General features: G+C 48.3%; 1 protein-coding gene across 1 annotated transcript in view; it reads right to left on the reverse strand.

The window, feature by feature from the left end:
- The window catches only part of PARD6G (par-6 family cell polarity regulator gamma), a 55,719-nt gene that overhangs the window by 25,240 nt on the left and 7,418 nt on the right, over window positions 1–23,061 (reverse strand). Inside the window, exon 2 of the mRNA XM_079109185.1 lies at window positions 7,721–7,943. Coding sequence (XP_078965311.1) covers window positions 7,721–7,943 — 223 coding nt within the window. The remainder of the gene's footprint in view (window positions 1–7,720; window positions 7,944–23,061) is intronic.

A 23,061-nucleotide genomic window follows, 5' to 3' on the forward strand; every position in this document is an offset into this window, starting at 1 on the left:
TCATTGTGGTCTGCACATTTTGCCACTATAAAAAGTACCTATTGTTTATTAGTAGCATGTTTAATGCTCTCCTTTGCATCCCCACTTTTCCGAGGGCTGTGGTGGGAATGCTGAAGCCTGGCAAGGCCACGTGGACACACCCAGCACAAGGACCACGAACAAGGCAGGAGCACACACGCCACATGAATGGAGTCCTCACCTCTCACCTCTGTGCTCACCAGTGCGACAGGATGGCTTGGGTGGATGAGAACCAGGGACAGGTGGCACGTGCTGCAGATGGTGACCTCCACAGTGACCCCTTTCCAGCAGGGAGGTGGAAAGTACAGAGATAAGGGCAAAAACAGGAAAAGAAACTGCTGTGCAAGAGGAAATCCAAATCTTGCTTACGTTTTTGGAAAAGAAGAGTTCATGGTGGAAATTTCTATGCCTCTGGATTCCAAGCCAGTGGAGGTAAATCATTTCTGCAATGACCTTCTCTACACTTGTGCATGGTAAATAGTGGCTCTCCTGGGAACACTGATTTCCTGCAGAAATGGTTTGGCCATGGGGCCCACTCCAGCTCCTAAGCTGATTGTTCTGAGCTGTGGGGAAAGTCTCCTTTTGAGGAGCAAAGCGACAGCAGAACACCTACACCTATCACCGGAAGGTGCAGTAGAAGCCCTGAAGAGCGGAGACACCACAGAAATTCAAACTTCAGCTGAGAAGAGTTTTGTTGCTTGACTTTTCCTGAAGCCTGTTTCATCACGTGCTAAGTGTGAGGAATCATGCAATGTGGTTTGTCATAAGCGTCATGTAACTTGAAGAGTCCTTGGTTTACAGTTAGATCAGTGTCTCTCCATGTTCTCTCCATGTTCAGGTAGCAGGTTGTGACTCTCTGTGTGCCTGAGTCATGGAGAAGCTAAGTCACAACCTTGGACCCCAGGATCCTGGTTCGAGGGTGGAGGGTCCACACTGCACACTTCACAGCCACAGTTTGGAGGCTCTGGTGTGGGGCCCAAGGCTCCACAGAGCAAGGAACCAATGCCTTTGGCGACACAGTTCCCTGTGTATACCTGGTGGGACTGGTCAGAGGTCCTCCTGGGGCCAGCTGCCAGACCACGATGCTGTTGCCTGAGCTGAGCATCAGGAAGAGGGTGGGCAGGAGACCAGTTCAGAGAGCTGGCCAGCCCAGCCTTGGTCCTGGGCCAGCCCATGGAGCTCCAGAGCCCACATAGTAGCAAGGTCAGGAGGAGTGTGGGGAAGCTGTGGAGTGTGCTGACCTCAGACAGAGCTTGGGAATTAAAGGAGAGAGACGGAAAGGAGAGGCACCCTGTGCCTGCTAGCCATGAGCAGTGGCCAGCAGGCATGTAGGAAGTCAGGAATAACTGTCCAGTTTGCCTGCCTGAACAGTCCACCCACAAGACCCCAGTATGGCTAGAGGCTGGGCCTCCCTGTGCTATGCCACGGCTGGTGATGCAGTCTTGCAGGGGCGGTGGTGGGGGTTGGTTTACCTAGGCAGCCATTCTAGAAGGCTGAAGAATTCCTCCAGCACAACCCTAACCGCCCCAGAAAGAGACACAGCTGTTACGTTATCTGAGGAGCATGTCACTTTGGGTTTTGAAAGATTCATTTCAAAGACAATTCCTGCTAACACAGTACTCTGAAAAACAATCACTTTGGCCCAGCTTATTATTGCCTAACCTTGAAAAGAAAGCTCAAAATTGGCACAGATCTAATAAGCACATTCATCCTCACACAATGAGCCACTCTTGGTGGCAGGAAAATAAATGACAATTTTAAGCCATTTAATACTTTGGCCAAGGTGAGAGCAAATTATCCCAGACCATGAGCTTCCAGGCCACAGTGACAGTTCTCAAAGGTGTGTCTTTTTCAAAGGAAGAAGAACCAATCCAGATGCTGTTCTAATGCTCTGCCAAGCAGAGGGATCCTGGAAGTGAATATTCCCGTTCAAAACACAAGCTTCTAACCTACCAGTTGACACCAAGAGAGAATCTGGTAAGTATATGAATGTGCCAACAGAGTGGCTGCTGCTGAGGACTAAGGCAGTCTAAATGGCAGTCAGCAAGAGACCCACAGCACTCCTGGCTCCTCACTACCAAAGGTACAAAATACGGAGCCTGGCCAGAGTGATCTCTGTAGTGTCCATGATATGGCCTTTAAGCAAAATCACATCCAGCTTCCTGTTACAGAAAAAGGCCAGGATGATTTCACCACCATGTCTGTCACAAGTGTGATCTCAGGGTTGGACTTCCATGGCACCTGGATTTCCTTACACATATATGAAAGAATGAACAGAAAAGACTTTTTAAAAACAAAATAGTTTACAAAGTGTTTAATGCTAGGATATGTTTTTGATACATTGTATTTCAAAAGCAAGAATCAGGGATTGTGGTTCAGTGGTTTGGCACTTGCCTAGCATGTGTGAGGCACTGGGTTCAATCCTCAGCAACACATACAAATAAATAAATGAAATAAAGGTATTATGTCCATCTCTACCAAAACAAGCAAGCAAGCAAACAAGAATCATCTGGGCATGGTGGGGTGGTGCATGACTATAATCTCAGTGACTTAGGAGGATTGCAAATTCAAAGCCAGCCTCAGCAACTTAGAGAGGCTCTGTTTCAATCAATCAATCAATCAATCAATCAATCAAGCTGCTCGGGATGTGGCTCAGTAATTAAGCATCTCTGGATTCAATCTCTGGTACCAAAAAAAGAAAACAGAACCAATGCAGAGAACATGGACTCTCATCCCATCACAGCAGGTGCCATGGCCATGGGCTGCTAGAACGCAGCCCTGGGGCTCAGCTGGAAGGGTCAGCTGCACATCTGGGGGGTGGGGCTGGGAGGCGCCTGGGCCCTCACTCCTCTGGGACAGGGCCTTTGGTCCTTCACTTTTCCCCCGCTGCATCAGCACATTCTCCCCAGCCCACTGCAGGGAGAAGCTGCGGGCGAGCTGTTTTCTCCGCATTCCCACGGTGGGGCACTGGGAGGTTTTTGCCTTTTGAAAAAAAATTAAACAAAACAAAACAAAACAAAAAAAAAAAAAAAAAGGAAGAAGAAATCTTCCAAACATGCGAACTTCTGGGCATCTGTGGCAGCAGGGCTCATGAGTCTTGTGAAGGGGTGACAGCCTGGCTTCCTGCCATCCCCATGAGCACAAGCACCTGAGGCCAGGTCAGCACTCACACCTTGAGACTCTAGGCAGCTCCCAAGAGCAACATGGGGAGGGGTCAGAAACTCAGTTCTCACAGCTTGCTGGGTGCCTCCTGCTGAGGAGGCAGCCCCCAGCTTAGATCCAGACACACAAGAGTCCAAGAAAAACAGGAGCAGGATTCATGTGCCTGAACTTGGACACTTCGCCAGGTCTGTATCAAATTCCCAACTGTCCTACACATTTTAGCCCGAAGAACATTCCTTATTACTTTTCCTAGCAACTCACCTAAGAGAAATCACACACAAATTCACCTTCGGGCAACTTCTGATAAATCACAACATTTATAAACACACTCTCCTTATTCCAGGAGCCCAGAAGAGTGCCCGGAATGCCCAGGCAGTCACAGATGCTGGCAGGCCTGTGACATGCCCCTCTGGCTGGGCAGGGTGTGGAGGTAAGTAGCAAGACCACGGGTTTGCTGGTGCTTGAGGGCTTATCTGATGGGTTAGTGGTGAAATGTTAGTGTCTGTACTTCCTGTTTATTTTGCTAAAAATAGAGACACTGAGTTTCTTCTACTGATCTTGGTCCTGTGCTCACTGGCTGGGTCAGCTTTGCAAATATTCCTGCACCTGGGGAGGGAAGGGGTGGCAGGGGCACAGAACACGGGTCTTTAGCACCCACCAAGTACTGGCTTGCAGGTGCCTCCTTGACCCTGAAGCAATCTGAGGATGCTTGAGAATACCTTTTGGACTAATGGGTTTAAAAGCATAAAGAAAAATAAAGAGGGTTACACAGGAAGTAAGTTATTCTGGAAACAACTGTCAGAATATCAATGGTGCAATAAAATGTTATATGTGCTTTCTTATGAATATATTAAGTAACACCATGTACAGTTCTTTTAAAATAACTATAAATACAAATGACATTTAAGATACCTGGATACACATCTCACATGATGTGAAGATGTCTGATTTCTCCTGGTGACAAAGTGACAGGTGCTGCAGAACCTGCGGGCTGCACAGGTTGCATCCCTGCTGAGGACAGAAGGCCATGTGCACAACTGGGCCCAGCAGTGAGGTGCAGGGTTTCTACAACCAGAGCCCTCCTGGGCATGCACAGGGGGTTCCAATTAGTAGGGGAAGAAATGATTTTAAAGATTTTGAACAAACATGACAATTAAAGAGCTAGAATTCTCAACGTGGTGAGGGTGGCTGACCTAGGGAGGTGAAGGCTGGAGGCAGGTCCTGAGCCCATTGAACTGGGGCCTGGACCAGGTTGTGTTGGGAGCCATCTTGGCCAGCCTTGGCTCTCTTCTACCACTTTGCTGAAATGCAGTGTAGAGTTTATGTGTCCAGAGGTCTCTGGGTCTAGAACATCTCATCACCCCAAGAAGCAGTCTGTGCCAGCTCTTCTTCCCTTTTGTGCCTGTGGATAGGTCATCCTGGACTTTTCATATACAGCTGACTCTCTTCCTTTGAGGTTCTTAGTGAACATGGAGCTGTGGGTCCCAGGGAACAACAGGTGGGTCCCTGCAGCTTCTGGGCATAACACTGTCACCAACTGGCCCATATATCACCTTGTTTTCTGTTTAAAGACACTGGGTTTAAGGTGCACTGCAGCACCATGAACACAAAACTCACGACCAGCATGTCTGAACAAAGCTTCTCCAAGCACAGTTCTTCCCCGTGAGGCACAGGGCATCCAAGCAGCAGGTTCAGGATCCCAAGAAGTGCAGGAATGTGGAAAGTGTGGGGCTGAATCAGCAGAATGAGGAAAGGACACTGGTCTATGGCATGAGCAAACGAGGAGCAGAGACCCCTTGTTGACCTCAGCTGGGAATGTGCAAATTGGCCACTTGAATTTCTTACCACTCTGTCACATGACCACAAAACCATAGCTGAGTATCGATTTGGGGTTACAAATAAATTTTAGCAGGCAAATTTGCAAATACAGAGGACTGAGCAAGGATGAACAGTAAGAGCTGCCATGCAGTAACCTATGTCTGGTGCAGTGCCCTCGGCTGATTGGGAGTTCATTGAGAGTCATGTGGCTGGTAACATTCCACTGTATGCATACAAGTCTGTCTGTCTGTCCATTCACCAGCTTATGGACACTAGGTTGTGTCTGCCCTTTGGCTGTTGTGAAAATGAATGTGAGCACTGTGCGTGGGTCCTGGTAGGGTGGGAGTTGTTCTCGTTCCAGTGTTTGCTGGGCTTACACCTACATCACCAGAGATGCTGGCCTGAAGTTGCACAGCCATGTCTTTGTGTGGTTTGAGGGAAGAGATTTTAGTAAGTGGTGGACAGTTGTGGGTTATTTCAATATGTATTAGGAGGATGGTGACTTTCATTTGTGATCATAATATAGATTCCTCTTAAGACATATTCAATAAGCTACGCCAGTGTGGAAAGTGACAGCATGCCACTCTGGTGTTGCTGCAGTGGAGGATGGTGAGCAGCAACTGGCCTCTTGATGCTGATGCCCGGAGGCTGTGAACTGTGAGCCCTGACCCTGGGGCCTCAGAACCCAATGACTTCAGTCACCAGTCTTCTGAGGGACAGATCGGCAAGCTGGTCCTAACATGAGGGCGTCTGGCTGTCCCCAGACATCTGATGCCTAGCTCCCTGCCATGCCTGTCGTCTCCAGTTGGAACCCACTGAGGAGGGTGAGAAGATGGCTATGACCCCCACAGCATGACAATGGGCCAGGAGACATACCTAGGCCCATCTTGCCTCGGTTTAGTGGTCCAGCAGTAGAGGCACCTTGCTCAGGCTAGCCCCTGCCCAGCTTCAACCCACCCTGCAGCCAGGGACAGAAAGACTGACTTTCTGTATAATGCATGATAAGGCCCATGTCCACAGCTGTCTATCCAGGGCTTTCCACTCTTGTCCTGCCCCTGGTGAGCAAGGCTGTGAACTGGGGCTGCTGTGGCACAGCCAAGAGTAACCCCAATGGGCTCAGGGTCTGGTGGGGATGGACAGCACCCTGACAGCTGTGAGTAACAGAGAGGAAGAGAGAGCAAACCTGAGGGAAAAACAGGTGAAGTCCTTGCAAGCAAATCAGAGCAGATTGAGACCAGCCCTTCTGAAGACAGAGAGTGCCACAGATTCCCAAGAGACGTGAAGGGGCAGAGAGTTCCAGGCAGGGATGAGGTGCAGGCAGCCATCCCAGGACCGGCTGGGCAGGGGGTGGCCACTACAGAGAACACAGTAAGGGGATGCCAGAGGCTGCACAAAGCCATTCAAAGACTGTGGCCGGTCCTGCTCCCCAGCAGTGGCCCTGGCTGCTGTCAGGAAGGCAGCTCTGTGTTGGCCCCTCAGACCAACAGCAGGGTCTGCAGACTCAGCCAGGTCTGCAGATGCAGAGGCTTTGATCTCATGCCTGTGACTCAGCCTGTTGTGAGGTCAGCGGTCTCCTGCTGTCCCTCCATTGCCATGAGTGGGAATAACAAGAAGAGCTAATATTTACAGAGCACAGACTATAAGCTAGCTCACTGCTCAGAACTGTACCATTGCAACTCAGTTTGCAAACAAGAACACTGAGGTACAGGACACAGAGGGCCGACCTGCATATGCAAAGCCAGTGGCCAACTTCCACACCTCAGCTCTCCTTGTCTCTCACCCCCATGCAGCTTCTTCTAGTCTCTGCTCAGGTTCCCCTCCATGGAGCCTTTCCTAAGTTACCAGAGAGTCACTTACAAGTAAGTACAAAACTGCAGATGCAGCATGCTGTAGTGTCACTTTGCAAGGGTCCCAAGGCCATTCTGCTTTGAGGCAGTCAGTTCTCACTGTGCACACAGCAGGTCTGTCCCAGGAGGGAGGACACCCTCTCCATGTCAACACAGGTCTGTCCTGTCCACATAAGTCCTCACTGTGCACACAGTAGGTCTGACCAGCAAGGAGGGAGAGTCATTACTAAATCAATTGTAAAAATGCCACTTTCCCAATTTCAAGTCTTGCCTGCAGTTCATTCCTTCCTCCAGCAGATTATTTTGAAATGACAAGGTTCTCCCAGACATCTTGAAGAGGAAACAGTCTCAACTGCACTGTGGGATGTGAGCCGTGTGCGGTCCCAGACGAGCACGCATCCGGCTTCCACCCCCTTTCAACCACCAAAGCTGGTCATTTATGTTTTCATAAAATGATATCATTGCAGCAAAGCTGGGCCTTTAGAGCTAAACATTAACCAAAGTTATAATTTAAAGCTAACATTTTGTTGCAATCTTAAAAGACATGGAGAATACACACTAGTGCCCTCAAATTTCATTCTTAGGCTACTGATGAATGGCCTCTTCATTACTGAATTTGCTTGCTTCCAGTTATAATACTGAAAGTATCAGTATTATTTTCCCTCAGTGTTTAAAAGACAGAAGTCAACACTATTTAAGGTGCAAGTTGCAGTTTAGCCATTGTTAAGCTGTTCTAATAAGTTAATGTTGACCAAAACGTTTAATTTTTTAAATCTCCTACGGGTTGGAAAACAGAATCTCATGGTCCTGTTACAGCAGTCAAAACTAAAGCCACATGTTTTAATAAGCAACTCTAAGCCACTCAGCCTCCTTACCTCGTTTCTGGATGAAGACCCTGAGCAGGGGGTTGGCGCTGGAGACTGCCTTGCAGAAGTTGTCATCGTTGTTGATGGGAAGCAGGTCCCCATGCACGTCTGCATAGCCAATGGTCACCTCAGTGTTGGAGATGTGGTGGGTGTGCACGACCAGCTGGTAGAAATCTTCAAACTTCCCGGGCTTGTGGCGGTTCAAGGAGAACCTTCGGAATTCGGCCCCAAACTACAATGCAAGAGAAGGGGGTGAACCAGAGGAAGGACAGTATGTTCATGGAGCAAGAGGCTCCTGAGCCTCAGCCAGGCCCAGAGACAGTGCCAGCTGCGCCACGGTCACTTAACTGACCATGAGCAAATGAGAGACCACCAGGCAGGGAGGGGCGTCAAGGAATGAGCCTGTACAGAGGGAGGAGCAGTGTACTGGCTCACACTGACAGGGATGCAGCCCAACTCCTGAGGACAGGATTGGAGAGTCCTTTAGGCTCAGTTTGTCAGAAAAGCAAGGTCAAGTTCACACAGACCTGGAGGGTGAGACTCAGGAGTCCATGCTGACTATAATCCTTCCTCCATTCCTCAGAGGTTCCAGGGGTGTCTACACAGTCCCACAACAGGGCCAGGAGATTCAGGCAGAGAAGAAATATCTTCCAGACATTTTTATAAGGGCAAGGTGAAGTCTTTATGAGTTTTAATCTTAAACTAGGAAGTGCCCTTATTTGATTTTTTTTTTTTTTCCTTTTTTGGTACTGGGATTGAATCCAGGCATGCTTTACCACTGAGCTACATGCCCAGTCCTATTCATTTTTATTTTGAGACAGGGTCTTGCTAAGATGCTGGGGATGGCCTTGAATTTGCCATCCTTCTGCCTCAGCCTCCTGAGTTGCTCGGATCACAGTGCCCAACTGATTTCCATTTTAATAGGACCAAATAGCTGCACTTCAAAAGGATCAGGAGTGGAAATAAATTTGAAAACACAGAGGAACCTAGTGTAAAGGACTGCTTCATAAGTCCAGGGAGATAGGTAGTGAGTTCTGGTCCCTGGCAAAAAACAAACCCAGAGTCTTCACAAGGCATACCATACTCTGCCTTTGAACTGTAACAGGTGCCCCACATGGGGAAATGCCCAGGCACCAACCCTTTTCCCACAGAGTTGCCCCCACTCAGTTGCCCACAGAGCTGCTTGCAGAGTGGGTGGCCACCTTCCTGGAGGATCCTGGCTCCTGTCCACATCACCTGAGGCATGCCACTGGCCCTCACCTGGCAGTAGGGACCTGCATCCCTTAGTACAGGTGAAAATCAACCCAACAGCCTCCAGAATGTACACAAGCTAGATGTCTGATGTTCACAGACACCTGCCATTATGCCATCTAGACACACAAAGAAGTCCTGGACAAACTCTCACATCACATGGGCTGTCAGAATCATCACACCTCAGACTGGGGTATGACCCAAGAATCTGTGTCTAACGTTCCCAGAAGAAACTGGTGCTGTTGGCCTTGCAGAGACCACTGTTCTGTGGGAATTGGCCACCAGACCCTAACTTCAAGGTGCCCTGCTGGGAACCAGTCCCCTTTCTACCTCCTGCAGGTCATCTAAAGCAAAGAAGAAAGCCTCTCCCACACCTGCACTGCCTTGGCATTTGACTGTGAGACAACGCAGCATTCTGGTTTGGGAAAAGCCACCTTCAGTTACTGAATCCTCAGCCCCCTCTACAGTCAGCAGGGGAAGCAGACCCCCCGAAAGTGCAGTGTCTGGACAGTCACAGCTCTGACGGCAGCTGCATCCTGCAAGTGCAGAGGAAAGGCAGTCACGGGGTGCAGAGGACGCCCCAGACTCCCTCTTCTGTTACTCAAAGAAGCATTACGTTCCTCCTCAGCACTTAGTGCCAGGGTGCACCATAGGTGGGCACGCCCTGTGGACCCTGAAGGCATCCCCACACACTGCACCAGGAGCACCTGAGGACCCCAAGGCAGCTCCACCCACAGGGATGCACACCTTCAAGGCACAGGGGACACAGCTTGCGACGTAAGTTTCATGTGATTCTCTTGGATTTGGTTATCCTATCAAGTCACACAACATTTATTTTACTGGGGCAGCTTCAAGCTGCATCTGGGACAACCCACTGCACCCCCCAAAGCAGTTTCCTCTCTGGTCAGCAGAACCTCTCTTCCCACTATCCATGACAGAATGCAATAGTGGGTGCTGGTAGTTTCTGGCTTCACATGTGGTTCTCAGAGTGTCCCCACAGGGCACATGGGAGCGCACTGTCTTCCCTCACCAGCACCCTCACTGTGGCCTCAGTGCTGAGGGCACCCAGAACACCCGCCTACAGTGTTCTGCTCCATTCAGCAGCTACTCGAAGATAGCTCGAGAAGTTTTAATGACTTCTCTCTTGACATATGTTCACATCGATTTGAAAAGAAGAGTGGATTCAGGCCTTTCTTGAGGCCAAGCAAGTCTCTGACAATGACCCTGGTCTTGCCCTGCTGCAGTGAGTAGGCCTCCCATGTTCAAGGTGCTCAGAGTGTCACAAGAGAGATGTGGAATGTGATATATGGAGCATTTTATTTAAGAATGTTGCTAGCATGGGACTCTAGATTAGTAGTTTATTTCCCCCATTATATCGGATTGAACCAGGGGCCTTCAAATGAAGGAATTAACCACTAACACATGGTTTCAGCACATTTACTCAAACTGAAAAAGCACATGGACTTAACGATCAAGCAATAAATCTCATATCAAGTGGCTTCCCATTATTGGCTTTCATCAAAATCAAAAGTTGTCCTAGTTGAACTGTCAGTTAATAGATTATTGAAACAATTTTAATGACAGACCACTTCACTCTCTTGTTTCTGGCAGGTGACCTGGAGAGATTTGCTGAGCGAGTGGGGCAGAAGCCCCTCGCACCCTGCTTCCACCTTCCTTGGGGAAAGTGTTTGATTGATCTGTTTGTGTAAACAAAGCTATGCTTTGACACCACAGTGAAGAAGCTGCCTGTCCAGCTCATGTAACACAAACACCCTCGTACAGGAAGGATTTTAAATGCTCACTTTGAATACAAATAATTCTTCATCAGATTTTGCAACTATATTGCAATCATGATTTGATAAGAACTGCAAAGACTCAATCTGGAATTTTTTTACTGTGATATATATACTTTGCTACTTAGCCATTATTCAGTGCACAGTTGAAGAATGTTAATCAGAGTAAATCGGATCTCTAGGACTTGTCCTGAGCACTGAAACTTCACACCAGCTTAGAAGAAGCTCTAACACAGAGTCATACAGTATCATGAGAGAACTTTTAATATCAATGTCTATAAATATTGTTGCAGAGAAAAGTATACATTGTTGTTTCAGGTAATTAAGTATGTATTATTAGGATAAAATAATAAAACAGAATTTCCTGGGAGAGTAATGAAAAGAAGGAATCAAGGAGAAAAAAAGCACATTTTCATGTATAATTTCTGATCGTTACAAAAAGCTCATCCATCCTATTTTAAAACATCTGCTGGTGGTATCAAATCACAACAGCTTTCACACATCACTCGCTATATTTAAAAGATCACATGTTAAAAAGCTTTATTTTTAAGTGAAATATTTACGGCATGGTGGAAATTATATCCTTTGTACTATTTATATTTCAAAAAACTTCAGATGCTAACATTAAAGTACATTATCCCCTATGGGACTTTTTGGTGCTGGGGATGGAACTAGACACACCCTCTGCCACTGAACGACAACCCACTAGTGGTAGCTGTTCAGAATTCTTCAGGGACTCACGGTGTTGGGAGACCATGCCCCAAGCCACTGTGAAGACTGGTGGGAGCATGGTCACTTCCACTGAGTCTTCCAGGGCAGGTTCATACTTGGCCTCAGACCAGGCACCATCCAACCTCTGCTGCCCCACACATGCTGCCAAGGAACCCACTGTCCTGCGAGATGATCTCCCTCTAAATCAGTAATCAAATTCAATCCAAGATCAGGACCTACTAAGAAAGGTTTTAGGGAAAGCTTATCTTGCTGTGCCTGGCGCGGTTGGCAGGCAAGTTAGTAGACAACGTATCAAAAAGCTTACCCCTACCCCTAGCACCTGATTCAGGCTCCATCATTTCCCCCTAAAAGGACGCAGGGCTCCCAGGCAAAATGGCTAACCCTAGGCAGGAGGCAAGAAATGAACTCTCTGCTTTCTGATAGCAGTGTAAGCTGTTTTCCTTTGCCAAACTCTTCCACTGTGGTGTTCAGCCTTACCTCAAACTCTGAGGAATGGAGCTGGCTTTCTAAGTACTAAGACTTCTGAAACCATGAGCCCTCAAATAAACTTTTCCTCCTCTACAATAGTACTGGTCAGATCATTTAGTCACAGCAGCAAAAAAGCTGACTAAAATGAACAGAAAAAGAGAAAAGATTCAGATTACTAAAATCGGAAGCAAGTGGAGGCAATACTACTGACCTCGAGGACTGAGGACTCTATAGGCATTCCAGAAGCACCAATCAAATCTTGCACCCAAGGAAATGGGTCCTAGGAGAAGGGTCTGATTGTAGGAGAAGGCACAAGGAACATGAACCTGGGTCACCGAAGTACCAGAAAGCCAGGAAGTGCTAAATACATCCCCCCCAAAACATGCAGTGTATCAAAGAGAAACAGGAACCAATTGACAAGTTCCCAGTGGCCAAAACAAACTAGTGTTGAATTATAACTCAAAGTATAAAATAAATGTCCCTGAGTCTACAATGATATGAATAAGTGACTTAATAAATAAATGAAGTATAATAGACAGACCTCCAATGCAGAAGGACATCAAATAATTGATATGGACATAAGCCACCCCCAAGCGCAGAGAGCATCAATTCCCCACCTCCCACATGTAGGCCCAACACAGTAAGTTTGTTCCCAAGAGTACAGTGTAGAAGGGGAAAGAGTGACTTTAGAGTGGACACGCTTGGAAGACATCCTCAGCCAGAGGACCAAGGGCAGCATGGATCATGGTAGATCACATGGACAGCACATCCCTTAATAACAAGTGATAGAAGTGGCACTATACTATTGTGGTCCTCATCCCTGAAGTCCACAATCTCATTCTAACACTGAAAAACACCACAGACAAATCCCAACGGAGAGAGATTCCTCAAAATATCTGACTAGTCCTCAAAACTAACATCCAAAGCAAGGTAAGCCTGAGAAATTGTCACAGCCAAAGGGAGCAGAAGGAGACATCATATCAAATGCAGTGAGGTTTCCAGGACAATTGGATAACCCAGAAGACATGGACAGATTCTTTTAAAGACACAAATACCAGACTGAATCAAAAAGAAATAGAAAATCTCAATGAACTTATTACAAGTAAGGAGATTGAATTCACAATTTTAAAAATGCCCACAAAAGAAAAGTCCAGGCCCAGATGGTTTCACAGGGAAATTGTACCAAATGTTTACAAAATTAGTACCACTCCTTCACAAACTCTCTCAAAAAATGAGGAGGAAATGAGTCCCAATTTATTCTGTGAACCAGTTTTACCTTGAAAAAGAAACCACTGGGGCTGGGGAGATAGCTCATTTGGTAGAGTGCTTGTCTAGCAAGCACAAGGCCCTGAGTTCGATCCCCAGTACCACCAAAAAAAAAAAAAAGAAACCACTGGAGGAGAAAACCACACAACATCCATTAGGAAGAGTTGAAAAAGAGTCAGAAATATTAGTAAATCATAACCATTAACATCTAGAAGAACTACACACCATGATCAGTGAGATTTATCACATGAATGCAGGGTTGGTTTAACATCTGAAAATCAATGTCATACACAATATTAACAGACAAAAGTCACATGATCACCACAATAGATAAAAAATTAAAACACAACATCTTTTTAGGATGAAAATACTCAACGAAATAGGAACAGAAGGAAACTTCCGCATCCTCAGAGGGACTTCTATGAAAACACTGTCCACGCCATGTTCAACAGTCAGAGACCCATGCCTTGCAATCCAGATCAAAGCAAGAACCATCACTGTCACATCTGCTATCTAATATCGCACAAGAGGCTCTACAGAAACTATCAGGGAAGAAAACAAGGGCCACTGGACTGAAGGGAAGAAGTTGCAATGGCTCTATTCACAGAAGGCACACACTTATATACAGGAAATCCTAGGAATCTAGTAAAACATTTGCCAGTGCCAACAAATTCAGCATTGCTGCAAGACATGATATCAATATGCAAAAATAAATCATACATATAATAGCAATGAACAATCTGAAAATGAAATTAAGAAAACAATTCTCTTAAGAACAGCATTAAAAGGATAAAATATTTAGGAATAAAATTAACAAAAGAAGGGAAAAACTTGCACATGGAAAATTACAGAATGGTTTCAAAATATTAAAGAAGATCTAAATGGACAGGAAGATATTCTATGTTCATCGATTAGCAGTCTTAATATTGTTAAAATGGCAATACTGGGCTGGGGAGATAGCTCAGCTGGTAGAGTGCTTGCTTCGCAAGCACAAGGCCCTGAGTTCGATCCCCAGTATGGCAAGAAAAAAAAAATACTCCCCAAATTGATCAACAGGTTTAGTACAATCCCTATCAAAATCTTGGCTGCCTTTTTTTACAGTGATTGGCAAGATGGTCCTAAACTTATTTGGAAATACAAATGACCCGATGTATCCAATAGGCTCTTGAAAAAGAGTAGAGTTGGAGGCCCACACTTCCTGATTTCAAAACTTATGGTGTAGTATTGACATAAAGAAAGACATACAGATGATTGATGGGCTAGGACTGAGGCAGGGGGGAGCCCGTTGACGTCATAAGAATGTCAGGACAGTTCAATGGGGGGAAGAAAGTCTTTTCAGCAAACATGCTGGAAAACTGCAGGTCCACATACACAGCAAGAAAGCTGGACTCCAGCTCATTCCATACAGGGAAATGAGTTCAGACTGGATCACAGACCCAGGATGGGCCACACTGTGAAACTCAGAACACACAGGATTCCATTTTCAGTACTTGGGTAAGGTAATGATTTCTTAGATGGGATACCAAAAGCATAAACAACAAAAAAGTGGATAAAGTGTATTTCATAAAAATTTAAAACTTTTGTGCTTCAAAGGGTACCACCAAGTAAGTGGAAAGATAATCTGTGGAATGTGAGAAAATATTTTCAAATCAGATATCTGATATCTGATAAGTGACTTGTACTCAGAACATACAAAGAAATCTTAAAACTCACCAGTAAAAAGACAAACCAACCCATTAAAAGGTGGGCCAAGAACCTGAGTAGACATGTCCTTAAAGAAACGGACTCTAGAGAGCTCACAACATCAGTCACTGTGAAATGCAAACTGAAAGCGGGAGTCACTGCACACCGTGTGTTGAGCTGTGGTCCCTAGGGTGGTGCTAGTGTGAGGGACCTTGGAAGAGCTGCCTGGTGGGTGTGCCCCTGGGGACCATGGCGGGGGCCACCTTTACTTTTTGCTTCCTGGCTCATGAGAGTGCTTTGCTCCCTGCTGGGATGTTGTCTATCCACTAGCCCTGGGCAGGGGCTTGCATGTCAGCTTCCAGACCCACAAGCCAAATTTTCTCTTTACAAGTTAATTGCCTCAAGTATTTTCTTATCGTGATGGAAGTTGACTAATACGGTTATCATTTCAAATCCATTAGGATAGTTGTCATAAGAAAGATAAGAACATTTGGTAGAAATGAAAAGGGATCTGAACCTTTATGCTTTTTTGTAGGAATATAAAATAGTACAACTGCTTTGGTAAAGAGTTGGCAGTTCCTTACATTTTTTGGAGGGGTGGGGTGGGGTACCAAGGATTGAACTCAGGGGTACTCGGCTACTGAGTCACATCCCCAGCCCCATTTTGTATTTTATCTGGAGACAGGGTCTCACTGAGTTGTTTAGTGCCTTTTTTTTTTAAAAATATTTTTAGTTGTAGATGAACTCGATACCTTTTTTTATTTATGTGGTGCTGAGAATTGAACCCAGTGCCTCACATGTGCTAGGCAAGCACTCTACCACTGAGCCACAACCCTAGTCCAGTGCCTCAGTCTTGGCTGAGGCTGGCTTTGAACTCACAGTCCTCCTGCCTCAGCCTCCCGAGCTGCTGGGATTATAGGCATGTGACATTGCACCTGGCCAGTTCCTTAAAATATTAAACAGTTACCACATAACCCAATAATTTCAGTCCCAGGCATACATCCCCCCAAAATGAATGCACATGTTCACACAGAAACGTGAGTATGAATCATGACAGCATCATCCAGAATGTCCACCACTGAAGAACAGATAAAGAAAACATATGAGGATCACATCCAGACGTGACTCAGCCACAGGGAGGCATGCAGTACAGCCTGCACTACAGCAAAGATGAACCTCGAGAGTATTTGACCAGGCGAAGGCACCAGACACAAAGACCAGGTAGCATTTGTGTCCACTTCTGTGAGACACCCAGAGCAGGCAGTTCAGCAGAAGGAAGAGTGACGATGCTGCCACAGGCTGGAGGAAGGAGCTGCCAAGGGGTCTGAGCCCTGGGGGTTTCTTTTTGGGTGAATAAAATGTTCTAAAATTAGTGGTAATGACTGCACAACTCTGTGACTACTAAAAACCACTGAACTTTATACTTTACAGGTGTGAATTTTATTTCACATTAATTATAGCTTATAGAGTTGTTATTTAAAAAGAAAGGTTCACCTTAAAGATGAATTTTTTTTTAAAACAGTCAATTGAAAGCTGATTGAAAACCATGTTCATAAACAGGAGGAGGCTCTGGGAGAGCACTGAGTGGAAGCCCTGCTGCTCCAGACACACAGGAAGGACGAAGAGATGGGTCCCAGCACCTGCTGTCAGCACAGCCAGGCAGCAGACGGAAAGCCAGGACTCAGGGAAGGCAGGGCCTTGTCCTGCTGGGCTGCTGGGGAGGCACAGGATGTGCACATCGGCCCGGCTGGTAGGGCGAGCTTTTCCAGTTCAGATGGGTCGCAGCGTTGAGGGTAAGGAGGACAGAGGGCAGGCACCCGAGCAGGGTGGAACCTGCCTTCCCTTACACGCTGGTCTCCACCCTGACCCCAAACTGCTAGTGTTCCTGCACCTGCCTTCTCAGTGTGGAGCTGGAGTTGCACACTGATGACCCCTGGAGTCGCAGGGCTCTGACAACATGAGTCTATTCCCATACAGTGTTTATTCCCAAGGACAATACCTTGACATGATCATGATGATTTCTTATTTTCCAGGTCAAAAGATATTAAATATGTAAAATTTTCTTTTTCTTGATAGCTAAGGGGTAAACATACCTACATTTAAACAAATCCATTCTGTGTAGAAATATTTAATTCAGAGCATAAATGACTATAAAATATACACACTTTTCTGTCTAAAAGGAACAGAAGTCCCCAGTTCCAGCCTGCCTGAGACATCCTGAGTCCTGATTCAGCTGGTAAACCTCACTGGCAGGTCCCTTGCGGTGGGCTCACTTGGGCCCACTTCAGCGTGCTGCCTCGCTGTCTTTGTGGCCTCAACTAAATCATAAGCGTCTCAGTTGGAGGTGTCCTTCCAAGCCCCTCTGCTGGTGACTCGGGAGGGTGAAAAGCTGTCCCCGGTTACAGAGGGCTTAAGTCTAGGCTGGAAAGAAGACCCTTATTGCGGCCTGCTCCAGAGCTCTCTAGCACAAACTCAGCCACTTGCAGCCTGGCATGCATGCACTCTCACTCTGAAAACAAGGTCCCCAGGCTTCATCTCCAACTTAGCTACTATTTATTTAAAGGCTTCTTGCTGAGCCAGGTGCAGCTCCTGCTGGACATGGCCTCCAATATGCTCCTGAATCTGTAAAGCAGCTACCACCCTCACGCTGAGCCTGGCCATGTCTTCCTCGCCAGGGTTCAGAAGAGTAAGAACTATAAACAGTCCTGTCCTCATCAGCTGTTGTCCCATAACAGGAGGCACTTGGGGCCTGGGTCCTCTGCTGTCCTTCAATGACCTGAGGGAGGGGCCTCTTGCAGGTTCCATTGCTCCTGTAAAGGCCACGCCTGTTCTGCTCTCAGTCCCATCACCCTGTAAGCAGGTGGTGTGCAGTGACCAGGCGGCTCACCCAGTGCTTTCCTGGAAAAGGCTTTGTTTCCAGATGACCCAAGAAGGAAGTCCAGGGAGCACTCATCCACTCACCTGCCCCTGGCTCCACTGAAGTGGCGCTCCATGCCTGACGAACACCAGGCAGCCCTCCCATGCTTCCCTCAGCCAAAGGAACTCTGGGAAAAGAATGGCTAAGGACACCAAGCCACCAGGGCTCAGAAGGACCAGGTCACATTTATGGATGTACCTGAGTGACACACGTCTCTTTCCTTGAACTCACTCTTTACTTGATCTACTCATAAGTAGGAACTTATTCACTGTGCCAGTTTCTCCCCAAGTTGTGTTTTGGTGTTGACTTTATCCCTCAAAGCCTGGTGCACCTAGGCACTCAAACATAGTCAGTGGAAGAGGATGTTCTTGGGGCACCTCTTCACACAGGTCCTGTGCCGCACACCTGGGAATGTGAGGACAGGCAGAGGAGCCCTGTGTCCTCAAGAAGACAGAAGCAGAGCTGAGCAGGCTCACTGTGTGCTGGAAGGTGGAAGAGCGGGAGGCTCCAAGCCCTCGAGGAGGCTACTTGCAACAGGGACCTCTGCAGCACAGGGGTCACTCTGTCCTCCAGTCTCCTGAAGCTGGGTCTTGGTGTTCTCAGGTGCCCAGTTCCCTGTTGGTCATGCAAAGGAGCCTGTGCTCCCCACCTGTGGCCTGCTTTCCAACCCTCTCTTCCCAACAGCATGGCTCCAGTCCTGTGGATGCCAGCCCAGGTCCTCTGGCCCCCTTGGGCATGGCTGCTAGGGTGGGCCAAGGTCAGTCCTGTTCCTGAGGACAGCCCTGAGTCCCTCAGGCTTCCCTCCTGCACCTCCACATCCCATCACAGGTGTGCTGCCATGGGAACTCACCCCCACCCTGTCATTTCTGGTCCCAGAGAGGAACACGAGGGTAGCTGCCCTTGTTGGAGAGGCATGTGCCCCTGTGTGTCAGGAAGGTGCAGAGTGGGAAGAAGGAAGACTTGGGGGATGCAGGGGCAGGGACAGAGAGCCTCCAATGTGATTCAAAGGACCCTCCTTCTACCTAGCATTCAGCGCCCTAGACTTAACTCTGGTTCGACCTTCCGAGCTCCAAGGACTGCAGGCCCCCACAGCAGGTCTCCCAGGTTGTACTGGGGAAGGCAGAGTAACTAAGGGAAAGGAAAGGACCTGAATGGACTGCCAGGTCCCTGCATGCCACTGCTCTGGACCTGGGAAAATGCGTGGCCTCGTGGTCACATTTTACTGGGATGTTATCTTCAGGCTACTCTGCAAAGTGCTCTCTTTAGATATCAAGTTTATCTTGCATGAAAGGCACTCCCATCTTTCACACATGAAGGACCCCTCAGTCTTCATTTTTATGGTTCTATAGTCTTTTCCCCATATTTTTATTTTTGTATTATAATTATACATAATAATAGAACTTGTTTTTACAAATTCATACATGCATGTGATATAACAATGTAATTTGGTCAATATGGTTCCCCAGTATTTCCCCTGTCCTCCTTCCCCCTGATGGTCCCAATAGACTTTAAACAATCAGTGACGGTGCTGTTTCCAGGGCCACTGCCCTGGACCATGAGGATGCACCCCTAGAAGAGACCCCACCTCACCTGAGCTAGGTACCCTGCAACTTGTGAGGCCCCACCCTGAGACCCTTGGTAAGAATAATCGCAGGTCATCCCAAACACTTACAGAAATTCCCACAGAAAATGCTCATCAAAATATTTACAACAGTGAAAAATGGAAACTGTAAGAGGACATAAGTGGAAATGACATGTTCACAAAGATATGACGACTTCAACAGAAGTGGTGTTTAAAGAGGGTTTAAGCCTGGGCAAAGGCACATCCTCTAGTCCTCAAGCTTCCAGCCTGGGCAGCTTGGCTAGATTCTGTCAAGAGAGAGAAGGACAGATGAAAGAGACAAGGAATGAGAGCGAGAGAGAGAAGAAAGAAAGAGGGCTTAAAGAACTTCAGGAATTCTTTGCACTATGTGAGGGAGAAAAACAGAACACAATACTGAACTGGATGTGTGATCTCAAATGGGTTGAAAATTACTTTGACAGGACAGTAGAGGTTCAACACCCAAGCTGGGAATCCTGTCTGAGCCAGGGGCCTCGACAGACCAACAGAGTCTGGGCCTGGTGGGCCCCTGCAGGAAGCTCCAGCACCTGCTCCTGGGGGTGTCCCTTGAACCAGCAGTACCAGTATCCTCTGGAGCTACTGCAGCACAAGCCCTCAGCCCCCAGGTCTAAGGAACCAGACCCCTTCTAGAGCGAGGCCTGGCCTGCACTGTGATGACCGAGGACCAGGCTGTCAGCAGCTCATACACATATGAGCGTTTTCCATATCCATTCATTCAGCAGGGTTAGGGTGTCCTGAATGCCTGCTAAGCCTGGCCCCAAGCTGGAGTAGGTCCACGGTGCCCCAAAACAACCTGCCTTCAGGGGGCTGAGGGTGTGCTGGCCGGCAGGACGTCAAACAGTAGGCACACGGTTATAAACAGGGACGCCAGCAGTGCGGCTACAAACCCAGGCTCTGATTTAAACTGGGCGTGTAAGGAGAGGAAAGAGTGGATGTGGAGGGAGGGTTCACTGTGGCACAAGCTGATGGAGCCTGCACAGCCCCAGGGCCAGGGCAGCACAGGACAGCACATGGGGCCCATCGTGGGCAGGGAAGCAAGCACAGACATGTGCTGCAATGGACAGTCACCTCTGGTGTGTAGCTCTCCTTGGAGGTGGGTCCTGGGGTCACAATAGCAATCCTGGAGGAAGAAGGCTCACCTGTCTTTCTGTCCAGCACTAACCACAGAGCAATCTCAGACTGTCAGAGACCTGGCCCAGAGCAGAACCTTCAGGAAGGGGGTCAGAGGTTAGATCACCAGCCACACCCACACATCCAGGCTATGAAGGGTCTGACATGTGTGTGGTGGGCAGGATTTGCCCCGACCTTTGAGGGGCAGAACCTAGCAGTGTGTGTGCATGCACATATTGTATAGAAAACTGGAAAGAACGCTACACAGGAAAAGAGGAGGCAGCAGGCTAACAAGAAACAAGCTGTCAACCAACGAGCTATCTGTTGGAGTGTGGGACTGGGCAATGGTGTACCGTGGGATGACTTCCTGGCTGACACGTTGGGACACATTTGAAATCGGGCCACAGGCTGTGAGTCAGACAGGGTGGGACCTGGCCCCTTCCTGTGCCTTGTCCACCCACTATGGCCCAGGGTGATGGTGGTGCCGTGGTCACACCTATAGAACTGTCTGGGCCATTACTGCATGGTGCATGAGATGCCTAGGAACCTGCTGGGGCAAGAGCCCACCTATGCCCCATGCGTCGCTTCTGTGAGGCCATGCACCCTGCCCACAGGCCTGCTGTTCTGGCCTTGTGTGTGCTCTGCACCCAGGGTACCAGCACTGCTAACATAGGCTTGGTTGGTGTCGGGAGAGGCCCAGAGATGATCCAGACCACAAAGTCAGTGCTAGGCCTCAGGTGCATGCCCTTCAGTCCTGACACCAAGCCTATTTGGAGAGGTGTCACTGTCCCCATTTCACAGACCAGAAGAGTAAGACCTAGCTTATAAGTCACAAAGCTGGTAATGAAGGAGCAAAAGTCATATTACGAGAGGTGCTAAGACAAAACCTGCTCCAGTGGTGGGGGGGTGGTCAGGAGTAAGGGACACCCCAGAGGGGAGAAGACAACTGGGTGTGGATGAGAAGGGCTCTCTACAAGGGAGCTCACAGTGTGGGCTGCTCAGAAGCTGGGCACAGGAAGGCACAGAGAGACCTGGGGGCCAGCCAGGCTTGGGCTGCTGGGGCCTGCTCATGGGATTTCTCCAGGCCTGCCTACCTCCACTGGGCTTTCCCGAGAAGTCATTCCACGGCTGCAACCCTGGCCTGCAGAGGAAACCGCGCACATTCCAACATGCACTCATGATATGTGGAAGAGTCAGGTGGTTTCCAGGTTAGAGATGCAGAGGAGCTGAGTGAGTACACGCTGGATCAGGCAACTTACAAACTCAGACAAAAGGGCCAAGTCAGGTGGAGCCAGGCTCCAGGTCCGCTGGTATTGTAACTCTGGACCATGTGTTAAGCTCTGAGCCTGTGCTCCCTGGTAGGACAGGGATGAGGGTACATTTCTTGAAAAGCTGCTGTGTGATAGGAATGCATGCTGGGGCTCACACTGTGTGACATGGGAGAGTGAGACCTGCCCTGAGCTGCTTGTTCCCTGCAGGCCTAGGGAAGCACAACATGCCTACTCTCAGGTGCTGAGCCTCAGGACCAAAACTTGCACATGTTTGTGTGTGCATCTGTGACAGAGTCAGCTGTGGGGCCTAGCTCACACGCTGTGAGCTAGGACTGGTCTTTAGCTGAGCACGTGTCCTGACTTCTGAGGAGGAGCCTTAGCTTTCTCAGCCTGTCCCTTCCACTGTGGGAAGGCAGCTATTTTTAAGGCCATTTTCAAAACAAAAAGGCTTTATTGTAACTCCATGAAAGACTGGACCCTGCAGCTCTGGGTGGAAGCGGTGCTCTCCGGTGGGCCTCTGCTAAGTAACCTTCTGTGCCAGGAACTGAAGGCTCAGTAATACTCCAGACCAGCCACAGAGAGCCACTGCAACAGAGGAAGTGGGTAAGGGGGCCAGGCCTGTGCTCCTGGTGTGTACTCCCTGTATCTGCCAGATAGACTGCACAGGGCCAGACGTGCCCACCAGCACTCATGGCAGGATCAAAGGCCCAGACTGCTAAGGAGAGGGGATCTCACAGGATGCAGGAGGCATTTAGGAAGCGGCCCAGCCCCAAGTCGGTGTCCGGAGACAAGGGAGGGAGGCAGCGGACGCTGACCTCAGCACTGCAGGTGTTGTCTGTTTCTCTGGGGGTGGAGGCAGGGATGATGAACTAGATGTATGCAGGATGGTGTTGCAATTCAGAACTCCGAATGGTTCCGCCTTGTTGAGCGTCAGGGGATACTGCCTACCATGTAAGGTGTCATGAGCAGCAACAGAGACCTCTGCACCTGGCAGATACCACTGGAGAGAGGAGCCTAACATAAAGCTTCATTCCAAAATGCCACCCATGCCTGGACCCTCCTGTGCTCAGGTGGCAGCTTCTCCCACAAGCCTGACCAGGGTTTTGGAGCAGGAAGGGGCCCACAGAAACAGGCTGCAGGAAGAACCTGAGGCAAAATCACAATGGCACACCTCAACCATTAAGTAACAGGTGCTAATCCTTGGCCAGGCCATGAACACTTCCTAAGCTGACCGAGGT

This window comes from Sciurus vulgaris, assembly GCF_902686455.1.
Source record: "Sciurus vulgaris genome assembly, chromosome: 13".
In the NCBI taxonomy this organism is placed as follows: Eukaryota; Metazoa; Chordata; class Mammalia; order Rodentia; family Sciuridae; genus Sciurus; species Sciurus vulgaris.